The sequence below is a fragment of the Ictidomys tridecemlineatus genome, chromosome 8, assembly GCF_052094955.1.
Source record: "Ictidomys tridecemlineatus isolate mIctTri1 chromosome 8, mIctTri1.hap1, whole genome shotgun sequence".
Lineage (NCBI taxonomy): Eukaryota > Metazoa > Chordata > Mammalia > Rodentia > Sciuridae > Ictidomys > Ictidomys tridecemlineatus.
This window is the reverse complement of record NC_135484.1, coordinates 85,672,381-85,695,590: the sequence shown is the minus strand read 5'-3', so window position 1 is coordinate 85,695,590 and position 23,210 is coordinate 85,672,381. Positions and strand designations below refer to the sequence as shown.

General features: G+C 34.8%; 1 protein-coding gene across 49 annotated transcripts in view; it reads left to right on the top strand.

Moving 5' to 3' along the window:
• The window catches only part of Rims1 (regulating synaptic membrane exocytosis 1), a 443,971-nt gene that overhangs the window by 220,717 nt on the left and 200,044 nt on the right, over positions 1-23,210 (top strand). For all 49 annotated transcript variants that reach the window (XM_078019737.1, XM_078019731.1, XM_078019776.1 and 46 more), the window contains 2 exons: positions 12,798-13,138; positions 17,519-18,375. In XM_078019737.1, the coding sequence (XP_077875863.1) occupies positions 12,798-13,138; positions 17,519-18,375 (1,198 nt within the window). The remainder of the gene's footprint in view (positions 1-12,797; positions 13,139-17,518; positions 18,376-23,210) is intronic.

Here is a 23,210-nt window from a genome sequence, read left to right as displayed (position 1 = left end):
AAAAAACTGAGTTATTAACATGTTAAAAAAACCCTGGATCCTTACCTTATATCATACACAAAAGTAAAATTAAAGTTTGAATAAAAGACGTAAGTGTAAGATTTGAAACCATACAACTCCTATAAGAAAATGGGGAAAATCACCTTGACATTGGTTTGGGTGATTTATTATTATTATTATTATTATTAAACACCGAAAACACAGGTAATAGAAATAAAAACAAGTAGAGCTACATCAAACTAAAAAGTTTCTGTACAGCCAAAGAAAGAATCAATGGAATGAAGAGAAAACCCACAGAATCAGAAAAAATATTTGTAAAACTTCCAACAAAGAATTAATATCTGGAATATATAAGGAACTCCAAAAACACAACAGCAAAAAAACTGAAATAACTCATTTAAGAAATGAACAATAGACCCATATAGACATTTTTCAAAGAAAGACAGACAAATAGCCAACAGGTACTAAAAAATGTCTGACAACACTAATCATGAGGAAAATGTAAATCAAAACCACAATGAGATACCACCTCACTCCAGTAATCATGACTGTTATCAAAAGACAAAACAAGTATTGACCTAATAAATATTGACAAGTATACGGAAAAAAAAAAGAACACTGGCAAAATTCTTGTGGGAATGTAAATTAATGTATCCATTATGAAAAACAGTATGGAAGTTCCTCAGAAAATGAAAAATAAAACTATCATAATGACCAAGCAATACCATTACTGGGTATATATCCAAAGGAAATGGAATCAGTATATTCAAGAGACAACTGCCCTCCCTTGTTCATTGCAGTACTCCTCAAATAGCCAAGAAATGAATATGGCCTAAGTTCATCAGCCGAAGAAATGGAGACTCTGGTGTCTTCTTTTTATAAGGACATTAATCCCATTCTGGAGATTTCACCCACATGACCTCATCTAATTTTCTCTCAAAGGCCTCTACTTCAATTACTATTACATAGGGGTTTAGGGATTGCATGTAACTTTTGGAGGTGAGAGAAAAATTCTGTTCTTAGCAATTGATTTTGAAAAATTGTGACCTTAGTTGATGCTTCTGTTCCATATTCTATATTCTCTCCAAGAATGCCATTTATACATATTTAAACCTTTTCACTCCTTATGATCATCACTCTTTTGTATGTTACTATCTTTCCTTTTCCTACTTCAGCCGCCTGTATACTTTGTCCTAATTTCAGTTATCTAATTCAATCTTCTATTTTGTCTAATTTGAAAGTATAGTGATCTGCTGAGTTTTTAAATATTTTAGTTCATTTAATTTTTAGTTTTAGAATTTCATTTGCTTCTTTTATATACTTTCAGATTCTCTGTTTGAACTCTCCATCTTGTCAACTAACTTATTGACCATATTGGACAACTTTTTGAAATATGTATCTTATAACTCCACTCCAATACCTGGAACTCCTGTAGGTGTGTTTCTCTTTCTCCCCACCCCCTTCACCTCCCCCCTTATCTTTATCTCTTTGTCTCTTCCTGAAGTATTGCCTCCTCTTATGCATACTGATTTATATATGGATGCATTGTATTTTTCATGCAAAATCATTGATATAATTCAAGGCTCTTTTGCTCTTATCATCCATCAGACACAATGTAGTTTTGCTTCTTACAAGGCAGTAAAGGTATAAGCAGATCATTTTAAAACAGTCAGGGATTGCATTGGTTTAAAGCTGGAAAACAATGAATACACCTAGACCTGGAATGGTTAAGGTGGGAAATGGTGTTACTTGGGCCATAGGAGAACAATATAATAAGGTCACCACCCAAGGGGAATGAAATCATTGGTGGAGGTACCAAACTTTCCTTTGGTATCTCTTACCTGGGGGAATTGGCATCTTAATACCAAGTTTTCTGATCATTGATCATGGCATATATCTGCATTTATTTGCTCAGTGCATTCATCTGCTTGTGCTGCCATAACAAAATACCACAAGCTGGGCAGTGTGGACTCTCTTCCTGCCTTGTAGTTGACCACCTTTTCACTGTGTCCTCACATGGCCTTTTCTTTCTGCTCATGTGGAGTTGCAGGAGGCTCCCTGATGTCAGTTTTTGTAAGTACATTAATCCTATTGGATCAGAGTCCACCCTTAGGGGCTCAACATAGAATTTTCAAAGGACACAGTCTAGTCCATAGCAGTCTTCTTGACTGCACTCAGAGCAGTATTTTGTACATTTTAGTGTAGAGCTCTTACACATTTTTTATCAAGTTTTTCATTAAGCATTCTGGTAATTTTTTAAATAAATTTGTTATTAAAATTGACTTTCCAATTGTTTGCTGTTAGTATACAGAAATAAAATTGATATTTTATATTGACTTGGGATCCTGCTGTTGATTAAAATTCTTTAGAATTTCCTATGTACACTATCATAACTTCTACAATTAAGTACACTTTTCCCTTTCTAGTTTTCCAAAGTTTCTAAAATTGCCTTTTTATATCATGATACCTATTACAATGGTGCATAGAGATGTAGAGAGATGACATATTTCCTCGTTTCTGATTTTAGCTGGAAGGCATTTGAAGTTTATCATTAATTGTACTGCTGTTGGTAGGTTTTTCAAAGATGTTCTACATCATATGGAGGAAATGCTCTTAAATATTTTTTTAACCTCGAATTCCCCAAGCATCTCTATCATTTAAAGATATTGGATTTTGTCAAATACTTTTCATGTATATAAATGAGATACCTACATATATAAATATAATATATATTTGCACCTTATTTATATTTCCAGATATATACCACTAGGCACAGAGGAATGTTAGGTTGTTATGATGGACTAGTGTTTTTATGTAGTTTCATAGGGCTGAATTAAGTTTGCTAATTTGCAAAAGGATTTTGTAGGAGAGTGGGTTTTATTTTATTGTTTTATACCAGGGTATATTGTATAAGGAGTTTAGTATCAGGGCTATGTTGATATTATAAAATGAGTTCAAAAGTAGAAGTAGCCCTTGTTCCTCTTTTAACCAATAAGTTCACATAATATTGATCTTATTTACTTTTAAAATATGTTTTAGGAAATTTGCCAGTGAGGATAAGTGATTCTAGAATTTCCTGTAAGTGGGCTTTTAATAATGAATTTGACTTGTTTAATAATTATAGTGCTATCCAGGCTTCCTATTGCCTTCTGTGTCAGTTTTGATGATTTTAGTTTTGAGGACTTTTTCTATTTAACCTATGTTATTGGATTTATTGACATAAAGTTGTTTGTAATGTTTCCTTATTTTTTCTTTTAATGAATCTAGCATTTGTAGTGATGTCCACTCACTTGATAATTATATGTTAGATTATTTTTCTTGATTATCAGATGTTTATGTTTATCGATTTTATTAATAACTTTTAAGAGCTAATGTCTGGTTTCATTCATTTTTTCTTGGTTACATTGTTTTTTTATTAATATTTAACTCATTTCCACTCTCATATTTCTTGTCTTTATTATTTTTTCTTTAACCTATTTTGCATTAATTTATTTTTTAAAGATAGAATTAGGTCATTAGTTTTATAATTGTTTCCTTTGCAACAGAGTGTTTAAAGCTATAATTTCATCCCTAAGAAGAATTATAAGATGCATATCACAGTATTTTTACTATAATTCAGATTAAAACAGGTTTTAATTGCTCTTGTGACTTTTTCTTTGAACTTGGCATATGGAGATCAATGTTGTTTAATTTAAAACACTAGAATACTTTTATTTTTGTTTTGGATACAGATCTGTAATATTTTTAAAAGGACAGTCTCTAGTCTATGCTGGTGAATATTCCATTCAACATTAAAAGAATAAGCATTCTGAGCTGTTGATACAGCTTGATATTTTCAATAGATATTCTTTACCAGACTTTGCCCTGCACATGTGCAGGATTTCATTTGTTCAAAGACTCAAAAAGATCCATATATACCCATTTCTGGTACTAGTGTCATCCTAGAAGAAACACAGAAATCTAAATAAAATAGTTTTTACCATAGATAATTTATATGTAATTTAAATTATGTTCATTCATTTAATATTTTAGAATGCCTATCACTTTGAATAACAAAATAAAACATTTGTTATTACTTTCCTGTAATGATTCATTTTACAAATTTAAATGTGCTATATGCATTATTTAACAGTTCTTTGTTTCTAAATTCTACCATCATGTATGATATTATAGTGTTTGGTATCCCTGCCTAAACACAAAATATAAATAAATAATATTTTGTTTTTTAAATTTTTTTACTGAAATTAGGAGGAGGAGCCATTAAAAATAGCAAAATAAAATATAAGATTTTAGGAACACTATCTTGAATAAATACACCAAATACTTTTGTTGATTTTCTATGTAGTATATTTCTTGGCTGGAGGGGAATAGCCACATAAAAATTTTATATTATCAATGAGCATATAAAGCACTGTATAAGAAATGAATAATGCAAATGTTATAAAATGAATATAATCTATTTGGGTATGAGGTGAAGCTAAAAATAATTTATATGTATATACACATACATACACACATATTATAGGGCTGACATTGACATTGTGTTCAGAAAACTGTAGTATAGAGTATTTGTGGGAAAATGGCTGTTAATAATCAGAAAATTTGGAAAGAATTATAGTGTGTAAACAGAAGACTTTAATTCTATGTGGCATACAAGAAGCAATTTGACTTCTGAAAGATCTGAAAATTATATGGAGGATTTATTTCAGGGCAATAAAAGAGGCAAGGAAATCAGGGTATCAGTTGTAGAAATCCTTGTAGAAAGAGATGGTGGTCTTTACTGAGGCAGTGCAATGAGAGTATATATGAGGGAGTAAGTTTGAGTTTTGATGTTCAGGATTCAGAATTAAGAAGAATTTTTTTTTATATACCAAGGATTGAACCCAGGGGTACTTCACCATTGAATCACATTTCCAGTCCTTTTTTATATTTTTTATAGAGAGCAGTGTCTCATGAGTTCTTAGGGCCTCACTAAGTTGCTGAGGTTGACCTCAAACTTGTAATCCTCCTGCCTCAGTTTCCCAAGCTGCTGGGATTACAGGCCTGCACCACTGCACCTGGCCAGAATTAAGAAGATTTGATGGAATATTAGGAAAATCATTAGACTAGGATCAATCTTATATTAATGACTTGGGTTACTATGGGTGGTGGCACTGTTGAGACAAACAATATGGGACAAGAGCACATTTTGGGGAAAGCATGATCACATCTGTTTTGTATATTTTAAATGTGAAGCGCCTGTGTGACTTCCAAATGGATCCATGTAGTAAATGAAAGAATATACAGGTTTGGATATTTGCACTAGAGATTATGATTTTAGAATCAGCAATTTATACTACAAAGTAATCTATTTGGTGGCAAAATAAAATTAAAATTCTATTTACATTTTTATCTTACTCATTTAAATTTCCACTTTGCATGTTTTATAATGCAGATATTGTATTAACTCTAGTAGGCATGAATATAATTTATTAAACAAATATCCATGTACTGTATAAGCCTTCTCCAAAAATATTGTTTCAGAAGAGGTTGGGATCAAAATGTTTTAAGAATCTCTTTACACCTCTCACAGCAGCTCTTTGATAAGAAATAAAGATGAGAAAGAATGAACCATGGTAAAAAAAAAAAAAAGAAAAAGAAAAATTTAAAAAAATGAACCATGGTATAGCATCTACTCTTAGTAAGAGTCAGGAAGAAAGATTTCAGCCAGGAATACGAGAAGAGGTGATGTAAGAAGAAAACCAGAAAAGAAAACTGCCAAAAAGGAGGGCTGGTAACAAATTCCAAATACTCAAAAAACTCAGTAAGGGGAGGGCTGAAAAATGTGCATAAATGGAATTGTCACTTTGATAGAGATCACTACTGTCTGGGAAAGAAAAATATGATTGTAGAGATGGGAGTCAGATTTCAAGGAGGGAGCAGTAAATGAGGTGTGAGCAAATGGAGAGGGTGTGAATTTAGGTTGGTTCAACAAGTGCCTCTTAAAAAAAAATTCAGTTGTAGTTGGACACAATATCTTTATTTTACTTATTTAGTTTTATGTGGTGCTGAGGATCGAACCCAGGGCCTCACCCATGCTAGGGAGCGCTGTACCTCTGAGCCACAACCCCAACCCCAAGTACCAAATTTTAAAGAGAATAGAGAAAGCAGCGACTAGAGATTCAAAGGCAAATTGTTCCCATTGAAAGGAAAGTCTTAATTATTTTATATACTTTCGTGGTTATTACCAAGAGGAAAACATCAACAGAGTAGACAAGTTTTAAGACTTGATGGAATGAGGTCCCCACTAGGAGGACCCAGTGAGCAGTATATGCAGCTGTTTTTGATGAGCGGAGGGATACCTTACAATGTGAGACAGCTCACAGAGAATAAGGGTTTATCATCTTTAGACGCTATTAAAACACAAAGATTGTCAGTTGAATAAAAAATACAATTTAGACCCATGCTCTAAATAAACAACAAAATGACATCAAAAGATAACTTAAAGGGATGGGGAAACATGGCAAAGAGGAGCTAAAGGAGAGTAAAAACAGCAATATTGGAATTCAATTAAATTGATTCCCTCCGTTTTATTCTCACTCCAGCAACCAGAGGCATCTTGTTACAGCCTAAGATACATCAAGTCAATTCTCTGATTAAAGCCTTAGGACAGCTGCCCATTACTGTCTTCATAAAAGCAAGTCTTGGCTGAAACTCACAAAAACCTGCTCGGTCTGAAACTTTTATACTTCCTGACCCTTCATTTAATGTGTTCCAAATGTTCCTTGAAGCCATCAGGCAAGATATCCCTGAAGGACCTTTTCTTTAGCTGTTTTGGCAGCCTGAGATGCCTTCTCCTAGATATCTGCGTAATGCACTCGTACTCAAATATCAGTTTCTGTGACCAACCAGTTTTAAGTTGAGCGCCACCACCACATGGAACACCCAATGCCTGTTCTCTTTTTATGCGTGCCTTGAGCATGCCACCCATCTTCACCACTACGTTTTGGTTTTGTCTGTCTTTTTTCATAGGAATATAAACTCACAGGCAGACTTTTTTTTTAATCCCTTTTGTTCAGTGTGGTAACTCCAGTGCCTCAAACAATGCATGGAACAGGCACTCAAAAACATCCAAAACAGAAATACAGAGAGAATCACTTTCTATTGCATGAAAACCTTCAGTTTGAAGATATATCAGCAGAAAAGTTTATGTGTTATCAATAATATTAATATTATTGAATGTTTTTTATTCATCAAAAACAATTTCATATATTATTTAATTTGGTCCTCACATAGATTCTATTAAATCATTTTCATTTTTATTTTACTTCTTTTACAATGAGGAAACTTAAACTTGGAGATGAGATCATCTGTCCTAGATAGCATAGTAAGAAGAAATGAGAAAAGAATTCCAGTACAGACACTCTGCCATGGCCTGCTCCCTTCACTATCATTCAGTTTTCATTCTAATATGCCATGGCTCACCCAGATTCAAGATGATAAAAAGTATCATTTACAGGACATTTACAGAAATATGAGCAGTGAGAGACACATCATTAGTCAATTTGTGTAAACCAAATAAAAATAATGAAGACTTCGTATGTTGTAATCAATATGATCAAATTGATAATTAAGTGCACATATATATTCATATCTCAATGGAAAAAATGGAAAAAAATAATTTTCTTACTGGTGTCAGAAGATCCTGATAGCCCCACAAGATTTTATTTGTGTGATTATTAGAATAATAATGATTATCATTATCAATTATTAGCAATTATTAGTGTTATATTATTAATATATAATTAAGCACTTACAAAATTTCAGGCACTATGCTGAGCAATTTGGATGGATTATCTCATTAAATTCTCAAAACAAATCAGTGAGATAGGAACTATTATTATCCCAGTCAATAGATGATGGCATAGCCCTAGAAAGGTCAATGCTAATCAGCCTGAGTAAATTGCATGCACATGGTGAATCTGAGGGGCGAACCCAGGCAATTTAACTTTAGACACCAAATTCTTCCTTGCAAGTTAGCGATGAAATGAAGGATTGGCCACTAAATTGTGTCAAGATGGTTAGCTCTTAAAAATAATAATAATAATAATGCAGATCCCTAACTCTTCATACTTCAAAAAATTCTGAGGGATCAAGGAAAGAAAAATAAGCATTCAACCCTATAAGTAGTTCTTGAAAATAACAAAGAATACTTATCACAGCATTTTCTGAGCTAAAGTAAAACAGAAGAATTGCAAATGAAAAGAAGAATAGATATTAAACAGTCTCCTTTGGTTCTACTTCTCACTTCTGGCCTGTCAAAGTAGCTGCTATTTCCAATCTCAAGTTCTCTGAGCGCTGCTGGGATTGGCTTCCTTCTTGGCTATGGCTTCCTCTGTTTGTTTTTCACTACTACCATTTTCCATACATGTAGCAACATCTAGAAATTTGTTTGTATCTCTCTTTTTCAGAATCTTTAAAAAATGGGAATGGAGTTTATGGCTCTGTAACATTTTTTGCTATTATTTAAATGAATCCCCTGATAGTTAAAATTTGAAACAGTCCTGAGAGCATAGGGTTTGGGGTCATTATTAAATCATATGATTTTAAAATGCAGAACTGACATTATCATGTTTTGTTACCATTTGGCACAACACTTTTCAAAAACAAATTTGCAAAATAGAAAAAGAACATTATTACTAAATAATATTTATAGCAAAAGAAACTTTAAGGTATATAAAGAATTTTACCCAAAATTTTTTTTAAAAAAATGTTTTTAACTTGTAGCTGGACACAATATCTTTATTTTATTTATTTATTTTTATGTTGTGCTAAGGATCTAACCCAGCACCTCACATCTGCTGGTGAACACTCTCCCACTGAGCCACAACCCCAGTTCCCCATTTTCTTTACAGTATATTCTTTTAAGAAAATGATCTTAAGTATGAAAACGATTTGAATCTGAGTTTGATTTGATCAACAGTTTTCCACTGCAGACTTCTTTGTTAATATGAGAAAATGTAACCAGTTTAAAATAAGGTAAAGGAAATATCATCTCTATAGAATATTTTATAGCTATTAAGAAGTTTTAGAATCACATAAAAACATTTATTCTATAATATTAAATAAATAGAATACAAATACACTGAAATAGTAGTTATTTTAAATTTGCATAGAAAATTGCCCTAAAATGCTAAAAGTAAAAGCAGGGTTTGTAGTTCTTTACTCATTAAACAGAAACATTCTATCCTGTCTATTTTTAGCTTTAGTAAATCCACATGATGTATTTTATAAATTTCCAAAGGGGAAAAAAATCATCCTACAAAATATCAACAAGAACAACAGATTTGGAGATTTCCCCTGCCATATACACTGCAACCAGAACCAAAGAGGACTCCTTCATTTTCATCTATTCTGTTATCTACTCTCTCAACCACTTTTGTCAACAAAGTGAAATCTTAACCTTGATAACTTTGGTCCCTATTTCTGCTGGAGTGCGTGCTTCTCTGAAGAGAGAAAATAAGGAAAATGAGTAAAAGTATTCAGAAAATGCAGCAACTATAAGGATACCTATTTTCGCCTTTCATATTTTTCAAAATAGTACTGAAATATTTTTAAAGTAATATACTAAATTAAAATGAATCTTAAACTTTATCTGCAAAAGTATAAAATGAAATTGTAACCACAATAATCTTTTAAAAATACCCACATAGTTATATTTTCTTTTATACTATAATATTAAATACCCTAGATTTTTATAAGCAGGGGATTTGTGTTAATATATGAATTCTAGGGCTAGGGCTGTAGCTCAGTGAGCACTTGCCTCGTCGCACATGGGAGGCACTGGGTTCGATCCTCAGCACCACATTAAAAAATAAATAAATAAAAATATGTGAACTCTAGATCTCACGGTGATTAATCATCCTAGTACTATCACAAAAAAGTAAATTTAAGACACATTTATTTTGGTCTGAGTCTGCAAATATTTCACATGAAATTAAGTGTAAAGTACGTTTTCCATTTGAATGTCATTTTTTTTTTCTGCCAAACTCGTGGTTTTATCTATGAAATTCTCTGTAGGCACTGTTGTAATTCTTATTATTACTCAGGGTAAAAAAAATCCTGTGTGTTTTATAAAATGGTCTATTATATTTCTTAATAACTAAGTGTGAAAAACAGAATTTAAAATGTTGCTGGAGCTAAAGGTCAGAATAAAAGTTTCAGTTGTTCATTATTCTGATGCATGGCATGGAGTTTCAGAAAGCATGTTACATCACAGCAATCCTTCATTTGAGTTTGTATTTGATTGCTTAACATCTGTGCATTAAGATAAGTTATTGCACAGACCTCCTTTAGTTTAGATTAGTTTGGAACACATCCCAGGGTATTTAATCAGGATATAATCCAGCATGGTGCAATCTTTAGAAGGTGTGCATGTTTTTAATGAATAACACTTTGTGGCGGTTTGAAATTATCATGCTTTCTTTCTCTCTTTTTAAAAAAATCTGCTAAGAATGTCTACCAACTCACTTTTTGATTATTTATAGCTCCCTGCAAATATAATAGTTAATATTGGATTTGAAAATAGCATCAAATTTAACTGTTACTTCTAAATAGTTGGCTCATTTTGTACATGTCCACCAGATTCAATATGAACTGTGTTGAAAGGTATTACAATATTCTATCATAATCTAAATAGTTCTCTAAACTTTATAACTCATGCAAGTAATTTCCTCTTTAAATTTATTTGGTCAATTTCATAATATGAATAATTTTTGTAACTGAAAATAGAAATTGGGAGGTAGTATTTTAATAAAAAATAAACATCTCAACATCTTTGTAGTTAATTTTGTTTTCAAGTTGAGAAAAGATTAGCCTCCACATATAATTTTAAAATATGGATTTTAAGCTGTTGTTGTATATAAGAAAATAAGCTGAGAAAAATTTGGAGTTCTACAATATTTTTACAGAATACTAAAAATAGATAAAATAAATTAAGCATCACAGAAAATGAGTAAACAATGTGTAAAAAATATTATTTATGTGTAAAAACTATTATCTAAAGTATCATCTCTGATGTAACTTATCTTTTCATTGTTATCCTTTGAATAAATCAGAAATAAAATTTAATGAATTTTAAAAATTTATTTTTTACTTAACTTTAATAACATTTTTAACTTATATTGCTCCTGTAGAAATTAAAAATTTAGAACTTGTGCAAATATGAAACTAACAATTTATTAACTAATTTTTATAACACTTAAAAATGTGAGGCAAAAAGATTGTGGTGACAGTTTTCTAGAACTTATTAAGATACATAATGAAGAGTATCCTTTCTCTGTCTTTCTATTATAGTATTATGCTTTCTACCTTTTTACTTAATTTAAACCCTTTTTGGAAACTTTACAATTATAAATCTTTTTGTGTTTTCTGTATGTAAAAGAAATGCACATTTATCATAAATATGTCTTAATATTCTGTATAAAAGGACCTTTTTTGATAGCTGGTGACAATGTGCCTATTAAAAATTTAAGAAATGCAAATTTCTCTATTTATTGATGTAAAATAACAAAAGTTTCATACCAATCTTTTTGGGCTAGGTAACTTCAGACTCTCTTATCACTGTCTTATCAGTTAAAGAGGCAACAACAACAACAAAAAAAATGAAGAGCAAACATACTTCTGTCTCCATCATGAGTTCTGGACAGAGGAAATTCATTGTCACTATTCACAGGAGTCCTGACCCTAGACTATTGCCCTTTTAATGTTATTCTTGGTACATTCATGTTCAAGCACTCCAGACTTCTGAGGGACTTTATGAACTCAAAAGATGGTGACATTGTGCAAAATGTAACCTTGTTGGGCATACATTTTAAACTGAAGCCACATTCCATAAACTACTTTCATATAGGCTTATGCACCGAATTTTGCATCTTCTATTTAAAGAGAAGGCTTCCAGGGATGTGGCTATGTTTCCCCTGTGACTGCTAGTTATTGCTGTTGTTGCTACTATTATTATTCATCACTTTTTATGATTTTTGTCTTCATTATTACAATAATTTTAAGTGTTACCAATAGGAGAACAAATATATAAGTTTATTGTAAGTGGTGTTATCAGTGGATATGTCTCCAAATCACTGTTTTAAAATAACTCTCTTGGGGAAACTTAACATTGGACTGGTCACATATGAACAAACCCAGCCTCAGATTTATTTCTTTAGTAATTATGTGTGTGGAAATTACATTTTATAACTTAAATAAATTTGAGGTTAGTTTATTACTAAGAAATTAGAGAAAATATACAACTTGACATCTTTTGTGCCTATCATTGTTTCTCCATATGCATAATTTTTACTCTTTCATTTAATAATGAGTAAATTTTTAGAATAAAAACATTTAAATCATTTGAGATACTGAGATTTATGTACATAAATATTGATTCTAGAGCTTCATACGCATTTTCTAATCAATTTATACCTCAGACCATTTTTACTAAGATATTTTAAATGAAACTTCAGAGTCAATCATTTAATATATGACATATATATGGTAAAAAAAAATCTCAGAATTATTAAATTAAAGATGGTGAAAAGAAAAATTCTACTCTGGTTTTCTGGAGGCAATTTAGGTAGAGATGGGTTATAGTCCAAGTATTCCTATACTTGACTGTGACTTATGCAAGAACAATTTCCACAAGAAATTTGCAATGATAAATATGAAGACCTTTATTTTCTATTTATGATGCATTTTAATGTATTGAAAACAAATTATTAACAAACAGTATAGAAAATTTATATTGTTCTCTCTTCTTTGAATAGGTTATGTGGGTATGCAATTTATGTCGAAAGCAACAAGAAATCTTAACCAAATCTGGGGCATGGTTCTTTGGAAGCGGCCCTCAGCAGCCTAGTCAGGATGGAGCCTTGAGTGATACAGCTACAGGTGCTGGTTCTGAGGTACCGAGAGAAAAGAAAGCACGACTCCAAGAGCGATCAAGGTCTCAGACTCCCCTGAGCACAGCTGCTGCCTCCTCCCTGGACACTGCTCCTCCCAGTGCACCACCAGACAGGAGCAAAGGGGCTGAACCTTCACAACAAGCCATGGGGCCGGAACAGAAGCAGGCGTCATCCAGGTCTAGAAGTGAACCTCCAAGAGACAGGTAATATAGTTCATTAATCCTATAAACAAAAGTTAAGGTCTTCTTGAAAAACAAACACATTTTTAAGAATTTAACTTCTACTGAGAGGAATATGTAGAAATAGCACATCTCAGGCCATACACAGAAGGCAACAACAGGCCTAAGCTGTTTTGTCTATTCCTAAAATGTCTATTCCATAGGAGACATTTGTTGAAAAACTTCTTTCCTACCATGCACAATTGTAAGGATAAAATAAATCATTTGATTGAGCTACTAATTTCCAACCTTGAACTAAAAAAAAAAATCTCTTAGATCATTGTTCATTTTAAAATTAGTTCTTTAATTAAAAGTGTTCTTTGAACCAATATGGTAAGGGAACAGGATCTATTGAAGGATGCATTGGAACATCACAGAATTTACAAGAAGGGTGGGATGAGCCTCCAGGTATCTGCATAGGCTTGTGGCCTGAAAGAAACAGTCTGATGTGAGGATGTACTCAAGGATACCCATTGGTATAATGCAAGTACTACAGGAAGAGTGATAGGGAGGTGGCTGGTGAGGTAGTGAGGTGTTTTAGTTAGTTTTTTGTTGCGATGACCAGAAGATATAACAAGGAAAATGTAGAAGAGGAAAAGTTTATTTTGGCTCACAGTTTCAGAGGTTCAGTCTAGTCCATAGCTCTGGGGCTGAGGTGAGGAAGAATATCATGGCAAAAGGGTGTGGTGGAGGGACATAGCTCAGGAAATGACAATCAGAAAGCAGAGAGAGATCTCTGCTCACTAGGGACAATGTATAAATTTCAAAGGCATACCTTCAGTGACCTACTTCCTCAGCCACACCCCATCTGCCTACAAAATTCTTGCTCTGTCTTACACATGAGTTTTGGGGGGATACTTCATACCTAAACCATAGCATCCTGTCCCCGTACCCCTGAAAGCTCATGCCCATCTTATAATTCAAAGTACATTTAATCAGCTGGGCATGGTGGCACATACCTGTAATCCCAGTGGCTCAAGAGGCTGAGGCTAGAGGATCATGAGTTCAAAGCCAGCCTCAGCAACAGAGAGGTGCTAAGCAACTTAGTGAGAACCTCTCGCTAAATAAAAAATATAAATTAGGGATAGGTATGTGGCTCAGTGGTTGAGTGCCCCTGAGATCAATCCCTGGTACCATCCCTTGCACCAAAAGAATTTCAGTTTATTTCCAAGAGTCCCTATAATCTCAACAATTCCCACATTGTCTAAAGTTCTAGTGGAAGATCTCATCTGAGACTCAAGATGAACTCTCAGCTGTGAGAGTAAAGATGAAAAACAGGCTACATAACTCCAACATATAATGGCGTGGAGTAAACATTTCAATTCCAAAAGTGAGAAAGAGAAAGAAGGGATAGGACCAAAGCAAGACTGAAATCCAGCTGCACAAACAAGTTCTGTAGCTCCACAGCAGACATCTATCTGGGGCATATGGTATTGAGTTTTCTCCAAAGGGCTTGTATAGAGTGTTCATGGAAGTTCGCTCGCTCTCTCTCTCTCTCTCTCTCTCCCCCCCCCACTTTGTTGTTCCCTTCCTCGATGGATGATGTTTCGCCTCACCTTGAGCCCAGAACTATAGGGTTGGCTGACCATGGATTGAACCTCTGAAACTGTGATCCAAAATAAAACTTTGGTCCTCTAAATTGTTCTTTTCAGGTCTTTTGGGCACAGAAACAAAAAGCTAAATGAAATAGAAATTGATAACAGGAGTGGGGTAATTGCTGCTTCTAATACATGAGGGGACAGGTTCAATTTTCCAGATTTTATCCTAAGCATGATAGCATGCCACTGAAGATTTAAACAAGGGATAATGTGATCAGGTAATTTATTTCAATCAATTGCTTGATTCATTAATAAAATGTATTTATGGACAGACAATGCTATACTGTAGGAAATAGTGCTAACAAGGATGACATAGCCATTCTCATCATGAGGCTTATAGTGTAGGGGATCTGTTAGGATTTGAATTAGGCTCAATTACTTTTGTCTAACTCTTATTTATCCCACTGAGTAATAGTAGGCTCCAAGTCATCTTTTGATCCCCTTTTCAAATAAAGTTTATACAATATAATCGGGCACTTCAAAATTAAGCAGGTCAGGATAACAGTCAAGACTCTACCATTATAACCACCTCACAGGGTGTGGCAAGAATTAAAGGACAGTGTATGTTTCCAAACTGGCACATGGTAGGCATTATGTGAATATGCCTATTATTGAAGTTAGCAATCATAATGTTTATTTACTATAAGTAAACACAGTGCCAACAGCCAGAGGGTATAAAAATGAATTAAGATGTGGTCCCTTTCCTTACAGACCCTGGGGAGAGGTCAGACAATATCCCAGGAAAGACAGACACTTAGGCTGTTAGGTAGGATGCTGATTTCATCAAAGTTAAAAAAAAATGCATTTAGTACTTTGGTAGCCCTAGGGAAAAGGAAATGATTTCTGAATTAAGCTTTGTAAGCTATCCAGGAGTTGTAGGGGAGGTACACGGAGTAGAAGAGGACAATACATGATGACAGAATGAGTGCCTAAATTATTTGAAGACAAGATAGGAAGGACATCAGTGATACCTTAGTGAAGGTAGAATTAATAGCAAACTGTCATGGGTGAGGGATAAACAAGAATATTAAAAGTACAGGTTGGGACTGGTCAGAAGATATCTTTAAACAAAACTAAAAATTTGGAGCTTTAAAGTTGTTGAAAAGTATTCTAGTTTTGATGTATGGTAAAAAATGACATGAATTTCAAGAATGAGAACTGAGGCATTTGTTTTGACTTTTTAAATGAAATTTCAATACCAATGGGGCAAGTACATTTACTGATGGTGTAGGAGCAGGGCAAGGCTGGTAGGTTGCAGTATAGGATTGGCAACTTCAGGAAGAAGCAGGACTGAAAGGAAACCAGTCTGTTTATTTGTTTTCAATTCTTGAAGATTTCTTGTTTGTATTTTGCACATTGATCAGGACCTAGTAGAAATAAGACAAAAGTTGAGGGGAGAAAAAAAGTATAATTAGTGGAACAAAGAGACAAGATGGAGAATACTTTCCATTTGCATAATACTCAACTCTTCCATAAAGCATCTCCACAGTTGGTTTTCTTTACTGCTCACATGAACTCTGCGAGGCAAGCAAGTGTTATGTATTAGCATTTCAAGAAAAGCAATTGATTCAATATAAACTTCTATCAATAGCATCTCTGCTTTAAGGAGCTACCAAATATTTGTATACAAGCATCACACTCTTATGAAAGCTATCTTTGATAATGAATAATATGTGATTATACTAGACACCTTACACTGTAAAGACCATTATTTCCTTCAGGACCAAATCCCTTTCATTTCAAAGGGATCTTGAAATTCTTTCACTTTTTCCCAAACAATGATATAACCTTTGAAGAGTCTTCCTTTCAGACCTTAGAATTCCAAAATAAGCCTTGGGTTGCTTCCATTTGAATCACACATTAGATCATATAAATACACTTAGCTAAGTTATCTAGTTTTCACAACTTCTGGCATAATAGCTGGAACTTCCCCAAACCAGGTGCACTTCAGTGTACAGGGAAGTACTGAAAGGGACAACAGAATGATACATTTACCAGACTGAAAGATCACCAAACCCCTTTCCTTTACTTTTATCTTTGCCAGTATGTTTGACAGCATAGAAAAAGTAGAACTCCAAACTATTTGCTTCTCTTGGATCCTATTCTGAAATGAGTAGAAAGAGAAGGAGGAAGGGAGTATGAATAACACTTCAAAAATTGCCAATGTTTTTATTATTGTTACCTGAAGAAGTTAGAACCAACTTCTGAAAAAGTGTTTGAGTGTGATCAAGTCAGAAATTAATTTGTTCTACTATTGATGAAGTGCTATTAGAATTGATTTCTGAAATGGACATTCTTGTACTTACATTTCAGTTATAAGTGATTGTTACCATATTATCCACACATATCAAATATATATTTGGTTTTGAAGTAATATATGTATATATTATTCTGCTCCTATACTAACTATAGTATTTTCATCGAAGACATTTTTAAGTCTTTGAGTCACAAACAGAGGGTTGCATAAAATTTGTCCATTGATTGAATTAATTTATTAATGTATTTTATTGTTTCAGTTAAAATGAAAAACTTACATTGTGAAAATAACTTTTCAAGTCTTTGAATATATTGTGTTGCAAAGGGGTCATAAAAAAAAACTTAAGCAATCCAGGTTTAATGGAGCTCTTCATCATCTCAATTCATTAGACGTGGGATTCTAATTATTTGGAATGATTCAAGACTGGAATGCAAGATGAAATGTTACTTAAGTCTTTTCCTTAAATTTAATCAATTGCTTTCCTTCATGACGTTCCTTTGCATATCACAGGAAGAAGGCTCCAGAGCAGAATGGCAAAGGAGCCCTGAAGAGCGAGAGGAAACGCGTGCCAAAAACCTCTGTGCAGCCAGGGGAGGGGGCTGTGGAAGAACGGGAACGGAAAGAAAGGCGGGAAAGCCGAAGGCTTGAGAAAGGGAGATCACAGGACTACCCCGACGTGCCAGAAAAACGAGAGGATGGAAAAGCGGCGGAGGATGAGAAGCAAAGGAAAGAAGAGGAATACCAGACCAGGTACCGCAGCGACCCGAACCTGGCGCGGTATCCGGTGAAAGCGCCGCCTGAGGAGCAGCAGATGCGCATGCACGCCCGGGTGTCCCGAGCGAGGCACGAGCGGCGCCACAGCGACGTGGCGCTCCCGCGCACCGAAGCGGGAGCCGCGCTACCAGAGAGCAAGGCCGGCAAGCGAGCGCCGGCCGCCGCCAGGGCCTCGCCGCCGGACTCGCCCCGGGCCTACTCGGCCGAGAGGACTGCGGAGACCAGGGCGCCCGGCGGCAAGCCGCCAACGAACCACAGCCCGCCGGCGCCCAGGCATGGGCCGGTCCCCGCAGAAGCCCCGGAGCTCAAAGCCCAGGAGCCCCTCAGGAAGCAGAGCCGCCTGGACCCCAGCTCAGCGGTTCTCATCAGGAAGGCCAAGCGCGAGAAGGTGGAGACCATGCTGCGGAACGACTCCCTGAGCTCGGACCAGTCTGAGTCCGTGCGGCCATCGCCGCCCAAGCCCCATCGGTCTAAGAGGGGCGGCAAGAAGCGGCAGATGTCAGTGAGCAGCTCAGAGGAGGAAGGCGTGTCCACTCCCGAGTACACCAGCTGCGAGGACGTAGAGCTAGAGAGCGAGAGCGTCAGTGAGAAAGGTAAGGGCGCGGCGCTGTCCCTGAGCTGGGACTTTAGCCAGGCTTCCAGGTGCCTGTGCCAGGGTGAGAGAAGTTTGAGTGCTCGGTCAGAGATGCGTGTGAGCCAAGCTCAGTGGCGTGTGTGTGTGTGTGTGCCCCCGCGTGCGCGCGCACACACGTGCCAAGCTTAAAGATGCATGTGTGGCGGGGTTAGAAATTCGTGTGTGCAGGGTTAGGAGTGAGTATGCTACGATCTGAATGTACAAGTGCCCTGGTTAGAAGTGCATATGTTCCAGGGCTGGAGGTGAGGTTTGGAATGCTCATGGACAGTGATTCATCCAATAGAAGGTTTTTGACGGATTCATTGATGGATTGATGGGATTTTTAAAAGAAAGAACTATAAGCTCTAAAGTTGAGTTAGGAGGCTTTCTAACTGATTTTGGTCCCAGTCATCTTGGGAAATGGAGTACACACTCATGTTTTGTAAGTTATTTGGGTGTGAGTTTATTTGGAGAAAATAACTGATTTTTTAGAAAACAAAAACTGTACCCTATAAAGAATAATGTACTTTTTTCTTCCAAAACTTCAGTTGGGTATATTTGAGTCACACTGGTAGCATTTGTCAAATTTCAAGCTAATTCTCCTCACAACTTGTGAAGAAATTACATCATGAGGGTATTATGTATTGAGTTTGGGGTAGTAACTTTGAGGTATGAAGTTCACATTCCAGAAGTTTGGGGGGCATGGTGTGAAAGGCTGACTTTTTTTTTAATGTCTAAATCTGCACTGTACAATATACTATAGCCTCATGTAGCTGTTTAGACATAAATTAAATAAAATTCAATAAACTTAAAAATTCAGTTTCTCCATCATACTAGCCACATTTCAGGTGTTCAATAGGGATAACCACAAAAAGTCCCATTAGGCAGTGCTTATCTAGAAAATACTTCAATTTAAAATCAGTTTTCATGCATTTTTGAAGGTTATTCTCATTTTGATTCTGTTTTCTCAGATTTAAACTGACCAGAGTCTCACTTTGATGGTAGTCATCATCATTGCTGCAATGTTGAGGTCAATGGGTGATTCTTAATGAATTTTTATTTTGGGGATTTTTAAAAAAAAATTGTTGGCTTGCTTTGTAATTGCTAGATGATGTACTAGAAATTATACATTTTATTTAAGAGTCATTTTTCTTTCTCATCTTCTGTCTCAGAACTGCATGTCCATGTCCTCTCCCTGTCACATATATGCTCAATCTCATGCTTTATGAAGAAATAATTTAAAAAGCTAGTTCTATCATTATTATTGCAAATCAACTTGAAATAGGAGTCTTTAGAACATATGAACACAGGGTAAGTTTAACTCTCATTATCTTGCCTTCTGATCACTTCTCTTTATAAGTTGCATAGGATCTACAGGCTTTAAAAGTCAGTTGATGAGTAGACTTTGTTAACTGCCTTTTGTTTTCCCCCAAAGTAGAAAAGTAAGTGTTCAACAAATATATAAATAGATGAAGTTAGTTGGTGTAAGGAGAACTCTTGATGGATGTGGACATTGTATATTTTCTTTGAAGAAAGGACACTACACCAAATCTTATTTAAAGTGTGTTGTATATCATAATGGGGGCAGAATTAATCCCCCCCAATTATTGAAAGTAGCAAAAAATGAATAAAGAAAACCTGAATAAGGGCTTGGGTAATTGGAGGAATGGGGCTGGTATGATGTGGTGAATTTATTGCCTCTTCAGGCTATTTTTCTGGAAATTTATCATTTTAGAAACTTTGGTGACTTCTTGGGATACACACATCTCTAAAGCTAGTGTTAAACCTCTTCATCTGGGAACACAAGGTCATCACATATACATTTATCTATTATTAATAGTATTTTTAAAATTTTAGACAGGGTCTCACTATGTTGCTTAGGGCCTTTCACTAAGTTGCTGAGCCTGGCTTTGAACTTTTGGTCCTTCCACCTCAGCCTCCCTAGGTGCTAGGATTACAGGAGTTCACCACCCTGCCCAGCCCCCATAGTATATAATTTTAAAGGGACAATGAGAAACAAAAATAAAATTTTACTATATCCTAAGCATTTGTTTGTTATGTTTATCCCTTACAGGTATAAATTAAACCATTTAAGAAAATTCCTAGTCCATGGTAATTATTTAATATATATGTACTATTCTTTTCATTTGATATTATTGTTTTACTACTTTGATGAGTTGATTCTTATATTTACTAGCAAATATGTATTTAGCACTTTCTGTGGATATACTGAGGTTAAAAGATAAGTATGTTCCCTTCCCTCATAGAACTTACATTCTGTTGGGAGAAGTAATCAATAAAAGTTAATTGCACAATAATATATAATTTCATAAATGCTTTAAAGAGATATTTCTGTTACATATTGATGTACTTTTACTATGTGCTAAAGTATTTTTTTAACAAGAAAAGATAATGCAGTCAAAATGGCATCTGAAAGATAGCACAGCTGGACATGGTGATAATTGCCTGTGATCCCAGCTAGGAGAAAGTCTGAGGCAGGAGGATCACAAATTTTAGGCCAGCCTCAGCAATTAAGGGAGACCCTTTCTCAGAAATAAAAGTTGAAAAGGGCTGGGGATGTAGCTAGCCTAGAGGAAAGTGCTTGCCTAGCATGCACAAAGGCTCTGGGTTCAATTCCCAATAATAAAAAAAGAGAAATAAAAGCCATTACATCCTTTATATTCAACATATAGTCTTTCATATATAGTTTAATTCTGTTCTCTCTCTCTCTCTCTCACACACACACACATACACACAGACACACACACATACACACACATACACACACACACACACACACACACACAGTGAGTGACCTCTGTACTGGGATTATCCAAAAATTGAGGTCAGCTACCTCTTTTTAAACGTAAGTGACATTCATATTGCTGTAGTCAAGAGGGAAAAACTGGACATCTCTTGTCTACTAGCGTGTAAATATTAACTACTATAAATTTCTCTACAGAGAAAAAAAACAATGAACTAAATATTGATTGCAAAATAAGGTTTTGAATTTAAATGAAATCTGTAATATAATCAATTAGGAGAAGGTCTAGTGAAAATTTATGCCTCTAAGGAAGTGATTAAAGAGGTTTATTAGTAAAGAAAGATGGAGATGGTGCCAATGTTGAGGATAGAAAAATTGTTTAATTTCTGTGAAGATACATGGGAACATTGCTGCCTTGTTTCAAGTGGGTAAGTCACTTATACTTGTAAGGACCTTACTATATTCATTTTAAGATATAATATGCAGTATATTATATATTTATATATAAGGACTTAGTAATATATTAGTCCTAAGCTAGAAGGAGTTGGAAGAAGAATGTGGCATTGCATAACAGAATTTCTTTCCTTTTTTTATATTTTCCTTAATTGACTTTGAGTTAATTAAAGAATGCAATACAAATTAAGCAAACCTTTGAACTTTTTCTTTTTCAATTTTTGATACTAGATATTGAACCTAGGAGCCTTGTGCCACCTAAGTTTCCATTCTGCCACTCAGCTATGCCCCCCACCTGCCTTTGAACTTTTAAATTGCTAATGAATGACTGATGTTTATAGGAGATGGAAAAGGTAGAGTAGCCTGCTTTTGGACAGAAGACCTTGCCAAGTAGGCAGGAAAAGTGTGGTGGTAAAGGATAAAGCCATCTGATGTGATTCATCTCTCAAGAGACCCTAGATTCAGTGGATCCGGAAATGAGAAGGAGAGCTGCTTCTTGGGAGGTTCACTTAATATTTGTTGATAGGACAACTATAACACACTCTTCTTCATACCTCTTGTACAAAGTGAAGGCTGAAATTTAATTCCTAGGTAGAAATCAATTGAAATTCAGTGAAAGGCTTCAGTGAACCTCAAAGAAATTGGAACTCTAAGACTCTAAGATTCTCACCCTCATGATCCAGCATTGTACTCCACATCTAATTTACCTAAAGAAGGATACCAGTTCATTTACCCCATTTGTTAACAAATTTCATTTTAGTATTATTGTCTACAGCAGCAGAATAGTTAAGATCTATGTGGAAATGCTCTCTCTTGCTGCTCACAAAAATCCATCCAGTACCCGATCTCAAATATCAATGAACAACAATGTCCATTAGATATGAAAAGTACCAGCAGGATGAACCACAGGGGATCAGGATAATCCAAGACACATTTACTTTAGAAGAAATAATTCAAGAGCAGGAAAGGGCTTAAAATCAAACAGAACAAAATGTTACACATCTTAGTGAAGTTTAGTATATCTGAAATGCCTAAATCTCATTCCCAGGAAAGTTTGACTTCCCAAATACAGATATTCTTTGTAAAATATTTTTAGATATTAAAGTTGTTAATCAAACTCATAGAGAAATTTTGGATACCAAAACCCTTAGCATTGATGAATTTGGACAGAAGGACAAAGTACAAGACTATACAACCGAACTCAAGATTACAAGTTTGCCTGCACAGGTAATTCTCCTAGCCAGAAAATACAGCATCATGATCAGAAACATTAAAATAAAAGCTAATGTAAAGTTTATGAACTCCTTTGGATCCAGAAAGAGGTAGCTATGAAATTAGCTATGAGGATGATAAAATAAGAAATAATATATTATCTAGTCTCCAACACCTGGAGACTAGATAATATACTACTGACTGAACAATGGGTTGCAGAAGATATCAAGGAAGAGATTTAAAAAGTTTTAGAGGTGAATGAGGTGAATGAGAACACAGATACAACATATCGAAATCTCTGGGACACTATGAAGGCAGTTCTAAGAGGAAAGTTCATTGCATGGAGTTCATTCCTTAAAAGAAGAAAAAGTCAGCAAATAAATGAC